The 23982-nt window shown below is 40.9% G+C and overlaps 2 gene segments (V, D, J or C); both read right to left on the bottom strand.

The window, feature by feature from the left end:
* Positions 1-13967, bottom strand: part of LOC140453718 (Ig heavy chain C region, membrane-bound form-like) — a 21828-nt gene extending 7861 nt beyond the window's left edge. The window contains 4 exon segments of the C gene segment in view: positions 1820-2125; positions 12170-12260; positions 13357-13740; positions 13867-13967. Coding sequence covers positions 1820-2125; positions 12170-12188 — 325 coding nt within the window.
* Positions 13364-23982, bottom strand: LOC140453328 (Ig heavy chain V region-like). The segment is given in 2 exon segments: positions 13364-13740; positions 23904-23982. Coding segments are annotated over 2 exon segments (456 nt in total).

Raw genomic sequence — 23982 nt, 5'->3', positions numbered from 1 at the left:
TAGAAATTAGTATGGAATACAGAACGTGCAAGGGGGAGTTTGAAAGACAAAGGAATTAGAAGAGCAAAAGGGACAATGAGAAAATAATAGCAGTCAAAATAAAGGAAAATATTTTTAAAAGTTACAGGTTCATTAAGAATAAAAGAATTATTCGGGAAACAGTAATGCCCATTAAGTGTTATTATTGGAGTGGAGTCGGAGGATTAGGTTGTGGTCAAAACGAACATGTTGTGCCAGTGTCCACTAGTAAGAGGGACAATGTGGGGACAGAAATCATGGAGGGGTGTTGTGATGGAGTTTGCAGAAATTAGGACACATGACGTGATGTTCTGTGTTGTCTTGCTGAATGAAAAGTGGTTATGTTTCCAGGGCAGATGAAAAGTATACCAAGCGGTTGAGCGATGCAAAGGATGAAATAGTTGGGTCACTGACAATAATTTAGAATTCCTGTCTGGCCACAGCTGTTGTGCCAAGTGAGTGTAGATCAGCCAACGTTGCACTGTTATGCAGGGCGAAGGAAAGCATAAATAATGAAAACACAGATCTGTCAAGCTAGTCTCAGTGGTAAGGAAACTTTTGAGAAGTGAAATTAGTCTTCATTTGGAAGATAAAAAAACAATTTTCAGCACGGTTTTATTGAGAGGAAGTCATGTGTAACAATTTGATAGTAGTTTTCAGAGAGATAACTCGATGTCCAGATGACAGCAATAATCAGAGCCAATGGGATCTGAGTTAATTTGACAGATTGGATCTAGAACTGGCTGAGTGGTGGGAGCAGTGGATAATAGTCATCGGGTGTCTGCGTGACTGGAAATCTATGTACTCAGATTTAGGGGATTAACCAGTGAATTCACAGGTGAAATGAAAGCTGTCATGTTGGTAAGTCATGAGCATAATGGCTTTAGATCGCAGGAGGATATAAATGGGTTGGTTATATGTGAAGAGAAGTTGCAAATGGAAATTATTCTGGATAAATGTAAGGTGATGTAATTCGGCAGAAGAATCTGTGAGGTGTGACGTTTTGAACGGTGGAACCCTGGAAAGGACTGAGGATCTTTGGTGCATGTACCCACCGATCTCCTATAGTACTGTGTCGTCTGGATAAAGAGGCTAAGAAAGTGGGAGGATATTTGCTTTTATGAGCCGAGACATTGACAATGAAAAGTAGGGAGATGTTACTGGAACTTAAGAGAATACTGGTTAGGCCATACTGAAGCGTTGTGTGCATGTTATCGAAGGAATGTGATTACACTGAAGGCAGTATTGATGAGATTTGCCAGAATCTTGCCTGGGTTGGAGGGTTTTAGTTATGAAACTAGTTTAGATAGACAGGGGTTTTCCCTGGAGCAGAGGAGAATTAGGGAGAAGATTATCATGATGTCTAGAATTATTTTAGGCATAGACAGGGTAAACTGGATGGAACCTTTCCCCTTGATGGATTGATCAATGCCTCAGGGGCACAGGGTGAAGGTAAGGCCAGGAGCTTCCAAGTGGACCTCAGGGGAAAACCAAATTAAACAGAGGATGGTGTTAGTCTGGTGCTCAGCACCTATAAGTCATGTAGAGACTGAGCCCCTCATAATAAGTATGAAGTATTCAGATGCATCCTTACAAGGGCAAGTCACACAAGGCAATGGATCATGTGCTGGCACATGAGACTGGAAGAGTTAAATGGCTGTTATTGATAGGCGTGAACTGGATGGATCAAAGGACCTTTTTCCTGTGCTGTATAAGGTGATTCTGTGAAAACGGTTATAAATAATGCCTTCTTCATATTAATCCCAGATGCTCTGTTTATCTCAGTTCCCACAACACGTACCTGGACATGGCATTTCTTTGCTCTTGTGTGACCCGCTGTGTTGAACCTCACAGTAGATTTTGCTGGGGCAATCGGCCGCTGACTCGGGCAGGGTTAACTGGCTGCTCAGGGTGTAGGTTCCCTTCTTGTTTCTCACTGATGGGTAAGTCTTAAATCCAGTCGTGATTAGCTCCCCACCTTTCTTCCAGGTTACCTTGGTGACGTCAGGGGAATAGTCCATCGCCAAACAACCAAAGGTCGCAGAACCAGTGTCGTGCTCCTGACAGGAGGAGACCAGCCCATAAAGCGTGGGGGGAGATGGTGTCTCTACAATAGAATGACCAATTGAGCATGTTAGTTTCTGTTCATTTGACCTTATCAGTTACTCAAATACATCCTCAGCCGTAAACGTTTGCCAGTATGCTCCCACTGAGTCTACAGCATAACTGGGGTTTATCTTTGTTTCCTACCAGTTGCTGATCATGATCATTGGTTCCCTCTTTAGAAACATGCCCTCCACCTTGACCATTACCATATAATTTCGGAAGAAGAACATCCTGATCCCACCCCAGTAACTGTTTGAAGATCTCACCAACTGACACTTTCACTGGATTGCTGTGAAGAGCAGAGAAGTTTCACAAAATACAAACCAAGGAAATGCAATTCATCGAAATTCCACAGTGTGTGCAAACAGGCCATTTGACCCAACAAGTCCACACCCACACTCTGAAAAGTAACCCATCCAGACCCATTCCCCTACTCTATTGTGCTACTGTTAACCCTGACTAATGCACCTAACCTCCCAAATCACTGAACAGAGCATTTGCAATTCCCCCAGCTTGCACATTTTTGGACTGTGGGAGGAAACACACACAAACATGGGGAGAAAGTGCCACCTCCAAACAGACAGTCACCCGAGGCTGGAATGGAACCCGAGTCCCTATCACTGTGAGGCAGCAGTGCTAACCACGGAACCAGCGTGCTGCCCCACGAGGTACCGTGCTGCTGGAAATACCCAACAGCTGGCAGTATCCCCGGAGAGAAATCAGAGTGAATTATAGAACATAGAACATTACAGTGCAGTACAGGCCCTTCGGCCCTCGATGTTGCACTGCCCTGTCATACTAATCTGAAGCCCATCCCACCTACACTATTCCATGTACATCTATATGCCTAGGTAAAAACAATGACTATAGATGCGGGAAACCAGATTCTGGATTCGTGGTGCTGAAAGAGCACAGTAGTTCAGGCAGCATCCAAGCCTGTCCAATGACGACTTAAATGCACTTAAACTTGGCGAATCTACTACCGTTGCAGGCAATGCATTCCATACCCTTACTACTCAATGAGTCAAGAAACTACCTCTGACATCTGTCTTATACCTATCTCCCCTCACTTTAAAGTTGTGTCCCCTCGTGTTTGCTGTCCCCATACTTGGAAATCAGGTCCAGTGAGCCTTCCTCACTTATCAATGCAAGGCAGAATGTTCTCTCTGGGAGGAAGGTCACTGCAGCAGCAGCACAGGCAGGAGCTGAGCACTGGGACTGGGAGGAGGGCTGTCACAGCTGAACTCATGCCAATTGTCTGGAAGTTGAAACATCTAATTTACAATTATCTGAATTCTGGAGGCCTCTGAAAAATGGAGGACCATTAAGGTTCAGAGACTTTGGAGTGTTACAGCTGAGTATTTACGTTAATATGATTTGAGAAATGAACTAGTAATCTTTAACTTTCATAACTATCAAACTGACACACAGTTCACCACCAAACCTCATCTTTCAGACTAACCACTGCACTTACTCTGTCTAGACCTAAATTTCCACTCACATTGACAAACCCTACCCTGCTATACACCCATTCATGCCCAGAACACACAACCTCTATCACACGAAACACATCCAAGGCAATCCATATTGGTAGTGTAGCTGAGCAGAGAGATCTCGGTGAACATGTACATAGATCCCTAAAAGTTGCCAGCCAGTTTGATAGAGTTGTTAAGAAGGCATACTTTGTGTTGGCTTTCATCGATAGAGGGACTGAGTCTCAGAACCACGAGGTTAGGCTGCAGCTGTACAAAACTCTAGTGTGGCCGCACTTGGGAGTATTGTGTACTGTTCTGGTCACCACATTATAGAAAGAATGTGGAAGCTTTCGAAGAGTTCAGAGGAGGTTTACCAGGATGTTGTTTGGTATGGCGGGAAGGTTTAATTAGGAAAGGATGAGGGTCTTGAGTCTGTTTTTGTTTCAGAGAAAAAGGTTGACAGGTGACTTAATTGAGACATAAAAGATAAACAGAGGGTGGACAGAGCAACTCTTTTTCCTTGAATAGTGATGGCTAGCAGGAGAGAACATAGATGACAGATGTCAGAGGTTGTTTCTTTACTCAGAGAGTAGTAGGGCCTGCAACACTAGTACACTCGCCAACTTTAAGGGCATTTAAAAGGTCATTGGATAAATATATGGATGAAAATGGAATAGTGTAGGTTAGATAGGCTTCAGATTGGTTCCACAGGTCAGCACAACATCGAGGGCTGAAGGGCCTGTACTGCACTGTAATGTTCTATATTCTGTATTCCAGATGGACATATGATCTCAATTCCTTTCACTCATTTACACTCCTGCCGCCCTGCACCTGGCCCATGGTGAATCTGGCCCTGACTGGACTGGGCACCATCATTTTCACAACCTCTGACAAAAGCCCACTACCCAAGACATGACCTCAGCCCTTGATCACTGACCTCTCATCTTACCCAAGTCAACCTGTGTACATTGCATCCTAGCTCCTTTCGCATCTGTGCTTTACAACCTACCATTTTGACAGACTCCGAGCTTTGCATTTTGAAAACACATCCACCTGTCACTTCCTTACAGTGACCTTCCACCCCCGAAACATCCTGGCACTCTGCCCACCTCTACACTAACCAGCCTGGCATCCTGCCCACCTCTCCATAAACCTGCCTGGCAACGACAGACCTCCTGCATTTCAGCTCAAACTACCCCTCACCTACCAAGCACAATTCGAACAAATTCTCCTGAGACCATTACCATTTACCTTGATGCCACCTTGCCAGACAGAGTGCATGCAAGCTTACCCAGCAGCCAGCCAACACCTCACAGCCTACCAGCCCAAACTCTCCCACATGCCCAATCTAGCCCCTCACTTGCTCACCACCTTCCAACTTTGAGCCTACTCCAACATAAAGTCAGTGAGTCATAAAGTCGTACAGCACAGAAATAGTTCCTTTGGTCCAGCCCATCCATGCTGACCAGAGTTCCCAAATTAAACTAATTCCACTTGCCTTCCTTTGGCCCATATCCATCCAGATCGATCCAGTTCCTGTAGCTGTTCAAATGTCTTCTAAATGTTGGACCTATCTCTGCATTTACCACTTCCTCTGGCAGTTCATTCCAATGTTTTGGACAGTTACAACATGAACCCTTAACTCCTGCACTCAGTGCTCTGACCAATGAAGGTACATGTGCCAAACACCTTCAACACACTAGCTACTTGAGACAACGCTTTCAAGAATCTATGAGTCTGAACCCTCAGGGTCCTGTGTTTAACATCACTACCCAGTGCCCTACCATTAACTCTGTAAGAATCTATGAGTCTGGACCATCAGGGCGCTGTGTTTAACATCACTACCCAGTTCCCTACATTTAACTCTGTAAGTTGTGACCTGACTTATCTTCTCAAAAAGCAACACGTCGTATTCATTTAAATTAAACTCCATCTGCCACTCCTCAGCCCATTGGCCCAGCTGATCAAGATCTCATTGTACGTTTAGATGACTTTCACTGCCAATTATACCACCAACGTTGGCATTACGTGCAAACTTACAAACCTACAAACCATGTCCCATTCAATGTTTTCATGGCTTTCAACCAATATTGTAGCCTGTTTCCCTTTCTCCCACATACCTGTCGCATTTTTTTAAGAATTGAAGGAATCTATCTCCTTATTGAAATCATTTAATGTTTTGTCCTCAATCAATTTCTGTGGTGGAGAATTCCAAAGGTTCACGATTCTTTTGCTGAACAGTAAACAATCAGGTTCAATGTTATCGGTGTGTTGGGAAGACTGGTGAGCAGCAAGATTAATGATGATCCCATGAATGGAATCACTTTCTAGAGGGGCCGAGGGGCTTTCTGCAGCTTCCATTTTGCATGCCCCTTCGACAGCATGTTCCAAAATTGTGATACTTGAGGATAAGGGCGCACATGCATGTAAATGCTTCTCCTGAAAGCTTTCCTCCAAATCAGACTTCAACTTGACTCTCAACTATTTCCCTGCCCGTTTCCTCTTCCTCAACCACAGCCATGGGACTCACTTCCTAACAGCGCTGTGAATGTGCTAATACCACACAAACTTCAGCAATTCAAATAGACTGATGATAACTGGTTTCTCAAGGCAATATAAAAAGTCTGACACTTCCACACCTGCCTAGAGATTCAAACAACCACTGGAACAATTGTAAATTATTTGAGGCACTTGTGTGTCTACACAAGATGACATGGTTTCCTTTTGTGTGATTTGACTGTGTTTTCACTGAATGAACAGAGCTATTTCTTAATCATATAATAGGAATGAAGCTTCCCTCATTTTTAGCAAGGCAATCACACATTATATTTCTTTATTCCAGGGAAGTATAGTGTTAAATTAATGAAATATGATAATTGGGATGTTTCAATTGGAAATTGTCAGAGATTTAAAGTTTACTTTCATGAGCAATTAATTCCAGCCTCATTGTGTCACAGTACTCACAGGAATGTCTCCCTTTGTTATGGGCAGTCAAATCAATAAATCTGGGATAGTTTTTGCTTGTTAATCAAAGGTGTTAAAGAGTTTTAGCCAAAGGGAGACCTGTGGATTTAGCTCACAGATGCTCCATGATCTAAGTAAGTGTTGGAACAGCTCAAGGGGCTGAGTGGCCTCTTCTTGCCCCTACCTTCCTATCATTGTGTCATTCATTAAGCTAGCACTGGTGGTGAACACTTTTTATTAAAATATTTCAACAAATTAATTGTTTCACACATGCTTTAAAAAAAACTTCTGTTGATTATTTGTAACGGGATCATTGACATTCTCTATTTGAGTGATCAAAATAACTTCCACCCAATTACAGCAGCCACTGCACTCTGGAGTGTGTTGTCACTTCATAATAGTTTTTTGTGAAACTACAGCTCGAGATCAGGGTGCTCAAATTCAATACTTCTCTGATATTTAATATCTCTGAACATTCACAATTTGGTCAAATGCATCTTCTCTCCGAAGAACGTGTTTAATCGAACAGAACTTTTTTCAATGAAACAACAAATTTTAAATGCTAGAAAACCAAAATAAAAGACAGAAATTTCTGAAGAAACTCAGCAGGTCTAGCAGCTCCTGTGGAGAGAAGGCAAGGTTAACCTTTCGGACCCAGAGACCCCCCCTCTTCACCAAATTGTTTTCATGTTTTTGACACAAGAGCTCACACCTGTTGAGATAAACAGTGATTACGTTGGCTTGACTCCTGTTGGAAAAAGAATTCTTAGCAGAGGTACTGGATGGTCTGAGATAGCAATTGAAGACCAACTGAAAAGCTATCTCCATCTGCTGCAAGTGTTGGATTCAGCGGAACCCCCACCGTACTGAACAATCATATTCAGTGACAGCACTGGATTAATATAAAGTAAAACAGCCTAAGCATAATCTCATCAAATATGCTTCAAAAATGATTCATATTGGTTTAGTTATAAATGATATTGTTAGAACAGCAAGTCAAAAGCTGGGATTTCTTTGAACACTTACTCCATTAACCCCATCTAGCAATGCCCAAAAGCTTGTGAACAAACATTGATCTGGAAAAAGCTGCTAACCACCAAAATTCTGTTTAATATCTAAGAGACACAAGTCAGGACAGCGATTGAATAGATTTCACTGGCCTCTGTGAGTGGAATTCCAACAAACACCCAAATATTTCAAACTGCTTTCCTGCACTGAAGTAACCTGATAAGAGATGGTGTTACATACCTCTCTAACAGGTTGTAAGTGAACACAGGCCACCTGGCACAGAATCAGGGACACTACTACATCACAACAGACCTGAACACAATGAGCTTGACACTATCACGGAGAACACAGCCCATCTGTTTTGACAGTACATAAACACCTTTATTAACACCTTCCAACAACCAGGGATTGTTCCAGAATGTTTGTACAATGAAAGTAACATTTCAACATTTATCCAAGAATACTTTGACAGCAGCTCCAAATTGTTCAAACTCTATGGGAACTACAGAGGAATAAAATAGGAATTGCATTGCCATCAATTCACTGTCACTGGATTCCAACCCCGAACTCCCTTCCTCTTTCCCCTGTGAACGTTACTGCACCAGATGGTCTACTTAGTTTGAAAAAGATTAAAATGTTTTGTAGTGTAATATGACCTTTGCCAGTGACATTAAAAGCTGATAATAGGTTTTCAAATAATAAGATACAAAAAAATTCTGATTCTACATTGTGCCACGAAACATGTCCTGCATAACTGAGGCACAAAGAAAATGTACAGCATATTTCCCTCTGCCTCACTCAATCAAATATCTCTTGTTGCCAACAACCAATTTCAAAACTCTTGCTAACTGCCTTTTGTTCCTGAAATGTTCGTTCTGATTGGAACAACTTAGTCAGTGCTCTCAATTCTGAGGCACCTAATCCAATATTGTATTTCTGGCCGATAAAAGTGGTTTTGAAGCACGAGATGAAATTGAACTGTCTGAGATTCAGGGATCAGAACTGGACAATTTACAAATGGTCAGGACCGTTGGCAAGTTAGTCAGAGGTAGCACTGAAACAAACTGTACAACAGACTTAATCCGAGAGGATACATTGCTCAACTCCTCACATCAAATATATTCACTGTAATTGAACATTCATCAGAGGAACTAACCAGAGGATTAATGCACTGCATAAAGTCAATACCGCATTCCAGTGTGGAAAGCATTTCTGTTGAAGGAATTAGGGCAAGGTCATTTTCTTGTTAACTGCTTTTAATGAACGAAAATGTTTCAAAAGATATGAATTGAAAACATGCTTCTGTCTGGAGTTGCCCACTTTAACAGATGTCTAAATAAATGTGGGCACTGCTGCCTCACAGATCCAGTACCCAGGCTCGGTTCCAGCCTTGGGTGACTGCCTATGTGGAGTTTACACAATCTCCCCTGTGTCTGTGTGGATTTCCTCCCACAATCCAAAGATGTGCATGTCAGGTGAACTGGTCATGCTACATTGTCCATAGTGTTAGGTTCATTAGTCAGGGGTAAATATAGGGTAGCGCAATGGGTATGGGTGGGTTACTCTTCAGACGGTCAGTGTACACTTGTTGGGCCAAATGGCCCGATACATACTGCAGGAAATCTAATCTAAATGATTGTCACACTTAACTAATGTGAGCAGATTCCTTCCGATCACTACATTGCAATAAATCGGTCAAGTATATTAATTAAAATAAATATTACTCTATTTTCAGTGTCTGAATAAACAATGTGCTCTGTTATCCTCTAGTTCATGTCTTCTGCAAATTTGTGAACTCTGCATACGTCTGAACACATCGATGTAAAATGAATTCTCTGCATTTGCAGCAAGTACTCCCATGGTTTTAAGAATAGAGTTCTTACAGTATGGAAACAGGCCATTTGGCCCAACAATTCCACACTGACCCTCTGAACAGTAAGTAGCCCACCCAGACCCATTCCCCTTAATTTATATTTACCCCTGACTAATGCACTCTAACCTAGACATCCCTGAACACTACGGCTGTGCTAAATTGCACAACCACCTGACTTGCCCATCTTTTGGACTGTAGTAGGAAACCAGAGCGCCCGAAGGAAACTCACGCAGACACAGGGAGAATGTACAAACTCTACACAGGCAGTCACCAGAGGGTGGAATCGAATTTGGGACCCTGGAGCTGTGAGGCAGCAGTGCCAACCACTGAGCCACCATGCTGCCCTGCGAGTTCATGGGTGGATTATTTTAATTAATTCGAAATTTGGCCTTGGTCACATAATTCACTATAGCAGTTGTTTCTGAAAGAATGACTTCACTTGATATTTTGTTGTAAAATGTAACTATTTATTTAAAATGCACTGATTGGGAACACCTAAAACACTGTGCAGATTAAATAATTCAGTTAATGTTTTATTTTTATCCTGAAAATCCAGTTTAATCAGGGACATAACAATTAATTAACTCAAGTTACGCGTGAAACTGATCAAAGCAGTGAAACTGATCAGTTCTTCATAGAATTGTGCAGAATTTCCAAATGGTCTTTGCCAATGATCTTTTCCAGCCAGAAAAATATGTATGTAGTGTACAGCGGAATTGAAAGGTGTTTCTTGATCAATTATAACAGTCATGGCATTTTTGCTCAAGAGCAAGAACTATTGGAACATCAGACTTTTGAAATTCTATTTCTATTTCTCTATGACTTGTAAACTGTTTAAAGACAGACCTTGTGATTGAACTAGATAGTGGACTTCTGAATTTGGATTGTAAAGCATGGATTAGATTAATCCTTCATTATTTATTTCAAGTAAAAATGGCGCCCGAAGGTATCTGTTTTCCCTTCATTTCTAAAACCTTTGCGATTTGCCTTTCACTTAATAATAGGCTTTATGAAATTTCAACTCGCATGCCGATTGCATTGAATGAGGAACCTGGAGCGGTTCACTGTCACCAACCGTGTTAACATTGCAAAATCATTGTAGAAACCAGAAACGGTTTCCCAAATATAACACATTTAATGTTACCCAAGCACAGACCCTCCTCAACAGATCAACGATCACCAGATCACAACACTGTGTTTGCGGCAGAACTAGCTCTGCAAACATTTTCAACAGAACCAAGAACATGATGTAACCTCACAAAAAAAAAACAAATTGAAGTCTAACAAAGCTACTCAGTATCAAGCAAACTAATGATTAAATTTAATAGAAATAACAAGTCATAACAGCAACCTTGTTTGTGAGGGAACTTAACACTTAAAGCTGTAACGTTTCTGGCAACAGTTTAACTTATTTCCAACCTGCACACCCTTCTTGATCATGACAATCCTGTGCAGCACACAGTAGAGCGGTTGAAGGCATATTTTGATTAATCACTTCATGGTCAAAACAAAATTACTGAATGGACAAATATTACCACATTATAATTTTAAGTTAGTTTCAATTACATAATCTGATCAATTCTGCAGTTTCAGATTTTAGTCCCAAATTTTCAGTTAGTTTACAATTAGAACTGAGTTTTTTTTTAAAAAGTCAATGCACTAAAAACTTATTTTTTTCATGTCTCACTTCCGGGTTTCTGCCTTAAGTTGGTTTTCAGACCGTAACAAATGGATGTAATATTTTCAATCAAGCAGAGAAAAATGTGTCATATAAGTTGAACAAATGCAGAAATGATTCATGAAAAACAAAAGAACTTCACAAATATTGGTAATGAACAGTAATCCAGAGAGTCAATCTCCTCACCAGAAAGAAAACACCAAGTACAGAAAGCATGAAAACGCTGATCAATTTCACAAACTGAATAAGAATCCAATCAACTCAATTCAACAGAATCAAGGAAAATAAAATCAGAATCCAATCAACTCAAAACAACAGATTTGAATGAAACATAATCAGAATCCAACCAATTCAATTCAACAGAATCAAATAAAACAATTTCAAAAACCAATCAACGCAATTCAACAAAACCAAGTAAAAGCAAAGTCAGAATCCAATCAACACAGTTCAACCGAATCAACTAAAACAAAGCCAAACTCCAATCAACTCAATTCAAAAGAATCAAGTAAAACAAACTCAGAATCTAATCAACAGAATGAAATATAGCACCGCAAGAAAATTCTATGACTGTTTCTAACCTGCTTGTCATCAACTAATTAACAAAATAAATGTGAAAATATAATCATGGTAAGAACATGTATTCAAGAAATGAATAATGATATTTTAGCATATTTTAATCATGTTTGGTAATATCTCGAACATCTTTGAATTCTTGCATTTGTTGTTGATAATAAAACTCACAGTCAGGGTGTCACTGACATTAAACATTATTTATAGCTGACTGATTAAGAGACATTAAGTGTTTCAAGTAACCCAGCCACACAGAATGTCCATCTGATCAAAAAAACAGAACACCGAGCAACTGACTCCATCATCACCATTATAACTATTTGCTGAGCCTTAACTGAAGTCTATAATCAGTGTGAATAATAATTAATCCGAACCAAACCAAACTCAGCACAGAATCTGAGTTTCATTTAATTCAGAAATTAGTCACATGAATAGAAAGTTTTTCAAAAAGTCACTAAGAAAGTTTAAAGTTCTTACCTGAAGTCACTGTCACCATGGTCCCTTGGCCCCAGTAATCAAGATAGTCACAGTGTTACATTCTCTGGACTGGGTCACACAATAACTAGTTCTGAATAAAACAAATCAAAAATCTACCATCATTTTAAATGTTCAGAACCACAGGCAAAATAAAGTCACGATAAATCTTCATCACATAATTGCGCTATTCAATTCTGATCATTCTTGATAAATTGTCATACTGTTTTATACTTCACAGAGTAACACGTGAGCTGATTCTCAAAATCCCCAACTGGTGTATCGATAATTACCCAACACTTTTACAAATTAAATAGTGATACTGGCATTAAACCCCACAGAACTAATACTGCACTGTAGGTTCAGACGGTTTGTCGAAGTAATCACTGACTAAGTTCAAACAATGGAGGCTGAATAGGTTTTTGTCTTGATCATAATTGCAGTGTCACCCCAGTTATATCACTGTGAGACACGTTGTGTCAAATACTATGTCAGACTGTAAACCATAAAATGCAGACAATTTGTTCACTTCCTAGAAAGCAGTGATTCAGCCTCCTCTTAAAATGATTTGGTGCATTATTTCAGCTTTTACTCTTCATTGTACTTTGAAAGCTTGGAATACTTTTCCAAATTTGGTCTACATTTAACTTGACAATTAACACGAAGAAGATAGAAATAAATTATACATTTGTACAAACTAGGACTACTGGATTGCATTTAAATTGCATCTCACATTATTTCTCGCTCCTGCCACTGTAGAAATCACCAACTTGAGATCAATCCTTGTCAGTGGTTATTGTATGAGGATGTCGCCGTGCACAACACTGTGACCCACTGGAGTATCACAATGATGGAGACCAGTACACTCATTATCTGTTCTTTACTCGTGGTCTCAATTTTCATTTGAAAGAGCCATTTCGTACTGATCATGTTTACAATGAATGCCATAGTTGACATAACAATTAGCAGTGATTTCCTGAGCTGTCAGATATATTAAAACTAACATTTTGTCGAGCATTTAATTGATGGAAGTGTTAGCAGTACATATGACATGCCCAAAACATTGTCCCATTGTGTCACCAGTTTGCTAGTTTAAATGGTACATTTCCTGTTTCATCGTTTTGTAAGGGGCAGCCTGAGGTCTGCTTCAGATCGCAGTTGGTATAATTGTATTTAAAACTCGTACTGACCGTCAGATTATGATGGAATTGATAAAATGTTCCCTCGAGCAGTTTTTGAACGGGTCCAGCCCTGGTTCCTCTCGCTGTGGTCTCCTGCACAGTAATAGATGGCGGTGTCTTCGATCTTCAGGTTCCCCATGTCCAACGCGAAAATGTTGTTTGAAGTGTCTTTGGACGCAGTAAATCGACCCTTAATCGCTGGTGCATAGTTATTGCTGTGTGAACTATAGTAGTAAACCAGCCACTCCAGACCCTGTCCGGGAACCTGTCGGACCCAGTACATGTCGGAGCTGCTAAGATCGAAGCCGCTGGTTTTACAGGTCAGTTTCAGGCTGCCTGCGGGACGGCCAGTCTCTGCCTCTGGCTGGGTCAACACAATCTCCGACTGGACACCTTTAAAAAGAAAACAAATAAACCATGAGCATGAATGCAGATTAAATGATGGCAGAGTCTTTTACATTCTTGCGGTAGACTAACATTGAGACAGTAACAAAGAGAGACTGAACAAAAAACACTTACATGATAAGAAAGTCAGAAACAAACTGAGAAAAATTGTCGACACAATCATTCTGATAACTTGTGGAAACGGTTCTGTCAAGATCTTTCTAAACAGAGCCGACCCAGGAGTGTTAAATTACGGTCTAGTGCCCAGAATTTATATGGCCATCGGAAAGGGCAGGCTGACAGCTTCCGCCTGTTGGTTTCCTGCTGGAGGCTGAGACTGGATCCTGGTATCAGCTTGTACAGCCCGAACACATGGGATCATGTATTTACATGAGGTTCTGCTTAAACATGGACACATACACATCTTGGGATATTTGTTTTGCTGAATAGCTTCTTTGGAAGTAAATTTGAGTAGCTTCCGGTTTGTTTCAGATGCTAGTTGCAAATATTTTCTTTAACAAAACAAAACAAATTCAATTGGAAGTTAGCTCCCTTTATTTCTACTGTCCAGCTTTTCCCCCTGGATATTGCAAGTCTCTGTCGCACTACTAAATAACATGTAATGCATAATAAACATTTAAACATTCAATTTAGGCAACTGATTACAGAGCGTGTCCAAAGTGATTATATTTAGAATATTCAATTAGAAGTTAACTCCCTTTAGTCCTACCTTCAACCACAAGCAGATAAAGCTAAAAAGAGCTTCAATAATATTAGTGACTTTATTTTTGCTGTCACTCAAAGTCTCTCTCACATTACAAAATAGCATATCATTTCTAATCTGCGTTTCTAAATTCAATTTAGGCAACCTAATATGGAGCATGTCTAAAGTGATTACGTTCAGAATGTGAGTGTGTGTCTCTAAACAGTTTGGACCCGGAGATTAGAAGCACCTCCTTACATTGCAGAATATCTCTCCTTGCTTTTTTTTTCAAATTGCTCCGACCCTAAAATGCATAGGAAAGGAAAGCTGTGTGCCTGAGAAACAAAATGTGAGTTGGCAGTGAAACATAACACCGAGGTAAACTTTTGAAAGAGCATCTAATGAACTAGAACAGGACTTTCCATACTTTTTTAAAAAATATCCTCAACATCTAAACCATTGCAGGTAACTGTCTGGGAACATCAGGAGTGTTTGGTTAAATTAGAGAGTATTACGATAATCATTACCACAAATGTAGGTCATAAACAGTACATTTCTCTGCTCACTAATAGCTTTGACAGAGGCAGTTAACTCATAAAAACCAGCAAAAATTCGCCATTCCACTACAGTATTAACCCACTCAGTTTTAATGAGATGCATGAATCAGAGAATGGTGGAACAAGTGATGTGAGTTTGAACCAATTCAAGTTTATTAATTTACTTTGAGATGATAACAAATGTTACTGCAAGGTGGGATTTTGGATCCATTAACTTCATATTCAGGAGCTTTAAAGATACTCAATAAACAGGCTGAACTAACCGGAACGTCAATGTCCTGTTTTCTGATAGTCAGACAGTGAATGCTGTATTCAGTGACTTTCCTTTTTTATGAAGAAATGCCAAGTGAAATGTGTCCATTGTGAATAAATGGGAAAATATAGCATGTTTCGTAGGATGTTACTTTAGTTGATTCATTTTCCCTTTAATTGGCCAGATACAATAGTTGGCAGCAATTAAGCTGACTGCAGAAAAGGTCCTTGAGTTCCCAGTTTCATTTACTGGAAAGAGGTGGAGTTTCTGCAGTGGATCAAAGATATTTTGTCTCACTGTTGGCTAGTTGGTGGAAAACCAACTGCAAACCATAATTACCGCCTCCGCAGAAACAAATCTACTCAGCAACAATGCTGGAGAAAAGTTTATTTTTCAGTTGAGTAACCTGGAGAACTAGTCACTCCTCTCATTGAAGGAAATATTCGCAGAGTCTCAGACACAACCTTAACATCAACAGTTCATTTAAGGATCACTACAGCACTGTTTAATATTGAGAAAAATTGATAAATAGTCATAGAGTCATGTAGTGATACAGCGTGGAAACAGACCCTTCGGTCCAACCAGTTCATGCCAGTCCTAATCCCAAACTAAACTAATCCCACCTGTGTGTACTTGGCCCATATCCTTCCAAACATTTGATATTCATTTACTTATCCAAATGTCTTCTATAGGTTGTAAATATCCAACACCAGATCATCCCACACACAAACCATTCTCTGTGTAAAACGTTGTCTATTATATCTTTTAAAAAAAATTTCTCCTCTCATTGTAAAAACATGTTCCCGATTGTTGAAATCCCCCACCATAGGGAAAATTCGCCAATATCTTAGTCAAAATTAAAAACAATCCCAGCTCCAAACATTTACAAAATATCACTCTGGATCTTCCTCGAGTCCAAAAAAGATTGTCCCCTTTGATCAATGATTTGTAAAATTTACTCGTGTATCTACTGTGATTGACGTTTTCAAATAACTTCTAAAGTGCAAATGGTTCACATCAATCGGATTAAAGTAACATTTCGTGCGCTACCCCACACACAAAAAAAAACAGTTTCTTAACATGATTTGCTCTGAGGAAGTCTACGATGGATTCTTTTAACAAACAAAATCATTTCCAATGTTGTGAGCGCTCTTTTATCTTCTGTGCAATGGTCTGAATTTTGTGTCTGACTGCAGATGAAACTGGCTGATCTGGGTAAAAGTACAGTTTCTGCCTTTCACATTGTGAATGTATATTGCTGACTTTAATTTAATACAGAGATGTTGTCCCAGGCATCATCTGGCACCATTAATTAGACCATTAATTTCCACATCGCTAGCCAGAGGGTCAGGTGGAATTTATTGATATGTGACATTTTTGAAACGATAGCTTCATACATTTCCAGTATGAATCATGTCAATTAGAGCCATTCACTTTTCCACTCATGGCTTTATAAACTTATATGATGTCACCCCACGAACTCTCACCCTCCAGTCTATCTGGATTTCCAACGGTGACTCTGTTCCCTTACATTCTGCTGTGAAAGATCCTCCTGCCACCCCAGGTCCACAGACAGTGTCCCTTGTTACTAGTTCAAAGAAATGAAAGGAACTTGTCCCACCATACTGTTCAATTTTAGTTAGCTTCAAACACCATCAAAAATAAATGTTCGTGTCATTGCTGATTTATGGGAGAATGCCGTGTACACAGTATCTGCCGAAATACCTGCAGTAACATCCTGAATCTTGTTCGCAGGTTCATCTGTTGCTCACAAATGCAACCAGACATCAGGGAATAGTGAACATCGCCCACACCAACCCTCCACCCTTCCCCTCTGTACTTTACACTTTGTGAAATCCGTGTCGTCACTAATCAGTAAAAAGAAAGTTTTTTTAAAACTTTCTTAATTCATGTTGCTGATCTCGGCTGAACAAAGGAACGTTGCTGTCAGCATTTCTGGTGAATATGTCTGCATTTTTTTCATGTCAGTTTACAATGATATTAAGTCAAGAATAGTCAAAATGTCCTGAGAAACAACGTTTAGAAATGGGCCTATTAGCTCCTCAGGGCTGAACCAACTGTTTGAATATTGATACAGTTCTGCCCCTGTTTTTTCCCCATAAGCCAGGATTTACAGCACTGGAGATCATATCTATGATGATAATGGATTAGACCCTACACAATGTTCCCGAATGTCTACAGTGCTATCACCTGCAGGGTTATGGACAACATGCTATAAATGGGGTAAAAACAATGACTGCAGATGCTGGAAAGCAAATACTGGATTAGTGGTGCTGGAAGAGCACAGCAGCAGCTGCTTGTTGGATGCTGCCTGAACTGCTGTGCTCTTCCAGCACCACTAATGCTATAAATGGGGTGTTGGCTGGAAGGCTCTGTCTTTACGTGATACAGGTGCGATGGGCGAAGTGATCTCTCTCTGTTGTGAAAACTTGCTACTACTCTAAATTCATCGTTCCTACTTTGTCTCCAGGATGTTGCCTGGAATGGAGAATAGGTCGTATGAGGATAGGTTGAGAGTGCTAGGCCTTTTCTCATTGGAAAGGTGAAGGAAGAGGGGTGACTTGATAGAGGTTGAGAAGATGATCAGGGGAATAGATAGAGGAGACAGTCAGAGACTTTTCCCCCGGGTACAACAGAGTGTTACAAGGGGACATAAATTTAAGCTGAAGGGTGGAAGGTATGGGGGGATGTCAGGGGTAGGTTCTTTACCCAGAGAGTGGTGGGGGCATGGAATGCGCTGCCTGTGGGAGTGGCAGAGTCAGAATCATTGGTGACCTTTAAGCTGCAATTGGATAGGTGCATGGATAGGTGCTTAATCTAGGACAAATGTTCGGCAAAACATAGTTGGCCGAAGGGCCTGTTCTGTGCTGTATTGTTCTGTTCTATGTCTCATTCAGAGGCTCTAATTCACATGATTCACACCGGAAATATTCCAAGCATTTGTTTCAATGAGATCAATACACTCCACCTGATAGTCTGGCTAGTGATGTGGAAATTAATGGTCTAATTAATGGTGCCAGACAATGCCTGGGACAACATCACTTTATTCAACTAAAGTCAGCAATATACATTAACAATATGAAAGGCACAAACTACTTTTACCCAGATCAGCCAGTTTCATCTGCAGTCAGACACAAAATTCAGACCATTGCACAGAAGATAGACGTGCCCTCATAACATTGGAAATGATTTTGTTTGATAAAACAGTCCATCATAGACTTGCTTAGAGCAACTCGTGAATATTGCTTGATTTCTTTTTGTGTGGGGTAACACATGAAATGTTACTGTATTCCGACTGATGTGAACCATTTGCACTTCAAGTTATTTGAAAACGTCCTTCATAACAGATATGTGAGTAAATTTTAGAAAACATTGATCAAAAGGACAATTTTTTTGGATTCAAGGAAGATCCATAGTGATATTTTGTAAATGTTTGGAGCTGTGATTGCTTTAAATTTTTGACTAAGACATTGGCATACAGTGCACAACTTCACAATTTGCTGTAACATGAAACTCGCAACCACTGTGAACCTGGAAGGTGATGGTTCAGTTTTTAACAAGGACCTAGCAAAGTTCATGGAATGGACCAACGAATGATTCATGAAATTTAACAAAGGCATTTCTGAAATGATTAATTTAGCTAGGAAGAATGTAGAGACACAAATTCACATCTCTGTTTGCATTTCAATATACTATAAATTACTTTTCTATTATATCCTAAAATACTTGTGTCTTTGTTCATATTTAATACACTCTATCTTGTTCCGGTGTTAAGATAGTTTCTTTATTTATTTCACTCAAGACTGTATGCTGTATTTTCTGCCTCAGTATTGACCAAACTCAGTTTGGTGCCAGCTTATATCACTTGAGCTGCTTTTTCAGGAAGTGAATCTCTCCACCTGTTATGTCAAAATATGATTCGATCAAAATAAATCCTGTTAATATCATCCCAAACTCAGGCTCGGTTAGTTTGTATTTATTCATTGGAAATGAACAGAATATGACCGTCCTATTCTTGGTGGAGTGAGAGAGGGAGTTAAAGTGTTCAGCCACGGTGCCGTGGGGTTGGTTGGCATGGGTGTCCCAGAGATGTTCTCTGAAATGATCAGCAAGTTAGTGTCGTGTCTCCCTGATGTAGAGGAGACCACATCAGGTGGAACAGACACAGTGGATGACATCTGCGGAAGTATAGATAAATTTCTCTGGGATGTGGAAGGATCATTTGGGGCCTTGTTGGAGGTGAGGGGGGAGGTGTGGGCGCAGGTTTTGCACTTCCTGTGATGGCAGAGGAAGGTGACAGGGGTGGGGAGTGGGCTGGTGGAGGGGCATGGACCTGATGAGGGAGCTGCGGAGGGTATGGTGTCTCCGAAATGCAGATAGGGATACGGAGGGAAATATACCCCGAGGGATGGGGTCTGTTTACAGGTGGTGGAAGCAGCAGATGATGATATGATGTATGCAAGGTTGGTGCGTTGGAAGTTGAGGACCAGGAGGGCTTCCTGTTGCGATTGGAGGGATCGGGTTCAAGGGCATCGTTGACCACGTGGGAGGGGAAATTGCAGTCTTTGAAAAATGAGGTTATCTGGGATGTTTTATGGTGGAGCTGGTCCTCCTGGGAACAGGTGCGGTGGAGGCAGAGGAATTCACAATAAGGGATGGCATTTTTACAGGAGGTCGGGTGGGAGGATTGTAGTCCAGGTAGCTGTGGGAGTCAGTGGGCTTGTAGTAAATGTTCAGTCGGTCACTGGAGATAGAGGTGGAGAGGTCTAGGAAAGGGAGGGAGGTGTCCGAGATGGTCCCTGTGATGTTTAGGTCAGGGTGGAAGGTCTTTTTTTTTGTACATATTAGATTAGATTACAGTGTGAAAACAGGCCCTTCGGCCCAACAAGTCCACATCGAAGTGCAACCCACCCAGACTCCTACATTTACCCCTTACCTAACACTACGGGCAATTTAGCATGGCCAATTCACCTGACCTGCACATCTTTGGACTGTGGGAGGTCTTATTAAAGTTGATGAACTGTTCAACCTCCTTGTGGTAGCATGAGATTGCGTTGATACAGTCATCAATGTAGCGGAGGTAAAGATGGGCAATGATACCAGTGTAGCTGTGGAAGATTGACTGTTCCACATATCTGACGAAGAGGCAGGCATAGCTGGGGTCCATACAGGTGTCCATGGCTACCCCTTTGGTTTGGAGGAAGTGGGAGGATTGAAAGTAAATGTAGTTGAGGTTGAGCATGTACTGCTTGGGTTTGCGTGACAGGAAAAAACGGAGGGCTTCGAGGCCTATATCATGGCGTTTGGATGTGTACAGGGCCTGGACATTCTGTTCATTCTGGGGCTTATCAAAAGCTTGCAGTTATTATGGAACTGCAAGGGCAATGGCTGGGAACTCGGAGAAACCAATGTTTATGTCTTCTGCTTGAAGCAAATTTTGACCAGAACATTTAAACACCACAAAGCTCACTGTAGGAAATGCCAGTGCTGCAACTTTTAATAATATTTGATACTTTGTTAAAAATAGGGATTTTTAGTCATAGTTTCTGAAGTAATCAAGAAAATAATTAACCGTTAGAACAAGTTCTTTCAAAGAGAGAGAATTTGCAAAGTTTGAAACCATACAGTGCTGTGGTTTATTTGAATTCAATGTCAGTCAGAGTTAGATACAGCCAAGGTGATCTCTCCATATATTGATTCTGTAAATCTGACACACCGACATACCTGTCTTTACAAAACTGTATTATTTTTTTAGTTGATCAAAATTTAGGAAACGGATCAAACAGAATGTATTCGGCTGGGAAGGAGATGGATACAGAAGACAGAATCAAAAACTGGGAACATTAAATCTTAAGAGAGAGTAACAAGTAGTACAAGATCAAAGACATGAAAAGGTGCATGTCGAGGTGTTCCAGACATTAGTGTATCGAATGAGCTTGTTAGATGGTCGAGAGACTCGTCCACTGATGTCCTGGAATCAGACCGTGAAACAGAGATCGAAAGGTCGATTTGCAAATGTCACTTCGATGTGATCGCTTCACACTCTGTGTCCTGATATAGGCCACATTGGCAGATGTTTCCGCCAGATTGCATCCCCTGGGTTTATTTTCTGATCAGAAGTGAGATGTGTGGCTTGCTGCTGGCACATAGAAACAGGAAGTTGCACGCCAGCTGAGAATGATATATCAGGCGCGACTTTCCGTATTATCAGCACAAACAGTCTTCCTACCTCTGAGAGTGAACACACACTGACATGGTCAAGAACAAACGGACTGATTGCTGTTGGTCTCAACATTGTATTCAATTCCATTCCCATTTTCCAGAATGAAACAGAAGAGACACAAGATTATTTCAGCAAGAGTAAATTATCGGTCAGAGAGATAAGAAGAGTTATCGTTGGGTGAAAGGAGCTAAATGACAATATGTAGTTTCGTTCATAAACCTATGTTTAAAAGTAGAAAGCTTGAGGGAAGTTAATAAATAAATCTAAGAGACAGCATTCATTAAAAGTTGGAATTGTAAGGTTTAAGCAATAAAATTCAGCATGGCTTTGGTGGAAATGATATCATATCGGAAGTGGTTGATTCTGTTTTCCGGAGAGGAAATGAGATGTGACATCAGGTGCAAAAAGTGGATGTAATGCTTCTTGACTTCAATCAGGTTTTTGACCAGATCTTGCATCTTTAATATGGTAAGGGTTCATGGGATCTGGTGCAGTTTGGCAAATGCATCGAAGGATAATTTGTTGGCAGAAGGTAATGGTCGAAGGTAGTCATTGTGAAGACATCTTGTGTCCATTGGCTTACTATATGACTTGGTGCTGGATCCTTTGCTGTTTGCAGGGGATATGAATGGTCTAGTCAAGAATGTAGCAATTTTGATCAGTAAGTTCAAAGATGAGGTGAAAAACATTTGGTTTTGCAATTAATGAGGAGGAAAGCCAATGTGACATTGATGACCTAGCCTGTTGGAGAGAAGAATTGAAAACAGAACATTATATCCTAAAGTCTGTGAAGTAAAGTATTTTCGAGACTTACAATTTAAGCGAATTGTTGGAATCTACACAATACAAAGGATAAGCGATCTTCTGTTGTGAATATCCACATCATGGAGTGGGGGTTGGAGTTATAGTCTGGGGATATTGTGGCTAGACCATTCATTCAGGAAGCTGGCGTCTGAGCCCACAGTGCTGCCACATCAAGTCGTGAATTAAAGTTGATAATTAAACAACTCATTGAAGGAATAAGCTCCACAGATATTCCCTTGCTCTGCTTTGGAGAGCACAACACATCAGCGCAAAAGTTAAGGCTGAAGCATTCACAGCAACCTTCAGCCAGATGTGCCAATTGTCTGATCCATCTCAGTATCTTCCATAGATCACCAATATTACAGATATCTGTCAGCAGGGAATTCGCTTCTCTCCATGTGAAATCAAGACACTGTTGGGCGGGGGGAAGGGGTCATTGCAAATGCAATGGAGCCTGACAAAATTCTGGCAATAATACTGATGACTTGTGCTAGCCAAGCAATCCCGGTACAGCTAAAACACTGGCATGGACAATGTGGAAAATAGGCCAGGTACGTCCTGTGCTCAGAAATTAGGTCAAAGCTGGCGAATTACTGCCCCATCAGTCCATGCTCAATCATGAGTTAGATGTAGGAAGTTGCTATCAAGCAGCACTAGCTCTGCAATAACCTGCATCAATGTGGGTTAGGCAAGGCCTTCTCAGCTCATGACTGAATTACAGACTTGATTTAAACATGGATAAAGAACTGAATTCCAGAAATGAGGGGAGAGTGACAGCCCTTCACATTAAGTTCACATTTGATAGAGTGTGATATTATGGAGTCGCAGCAAAACTGGATTCAATGGGTATCAGGTGACAACCTCCATGCTGCCTGCAGTCATACCTCACACATTGGAAGATGGCTCTGCTTGTTAGAGGGCAGTTGTCCCAGCCAAAGCAAATCTCTGTTGGAGTTCCTGAAGAAAGTGTCCTTGGCCCAATCATGTTCAGCTGCTTCAGCAATGACCTTCCCTCCATCAGAAGGTCAGAAGTGAAATCTGCATTAATCTAGCACTTTTTTTGTGACTCCTCAGTCCACATTCAAACGCAGCAAAATCTGGAAAATATCCAGACTTGAGCTGACAAGTGGCACATAGCATTCACACCACAAAACTGCGAGACAATGACTATTGATAATAAGAGACTAACCAAAACCCCTTGACATTCAATAGCATTACCCTCACTGAATCCCTCACCGACACCCTAGCTTTTATTGTTCATTAGAAATTGAGCTGGACACTCCACATAAGTACAATGGTTGTATGAGCAGGCCAGAGGCTAGGAATATGACAGCGAGTAACTCACCCCCTGACTCGCCAAGCCAATTGACCGTCTAAGAGATAGAGGTCAGGAGGCTAATAGCACAGATCGCCCTTGACTGGATAGGAGCAGCTTCAACTGCACTCAAGAAGCTTAGCATTGTCCAGGACAAAGCATCCCACTTGATCAGTAGCACATCCACAAGCGTCCATTGCCTCCAAATCTGATTCTTAGTATCTGCCATATGCTCTATCTAAAATACTACACTGCAGTAACTTAGCCACTTCCTTAGACAGTACCTTCCCACTAACCACTTGCATCTCGGAGGACAGGCGCAGCAGATACATGGGAACAGCTCCACTGTAAGCTTCTCTCTACAACACTCGGCAT

Source organism: Chiloscyllium punctatum, chromosome 27 (assembly GCF_047496795.1).
Source record: "Chiloscyllium punctatum isolate Juve2018m chromosome 27, sChiPun1.3, whole genome shotgun sequence".
NCBI lineage: Eukaryota > Metazoa > Chordata > Chondrichthyes > Orectolobiformes > Hemiscylliidae > Chiloscyllium > Chiloscyllium punctatum.
This window is presented reverse-complemented; position numbering and strand designations above follow the sequence as displayed.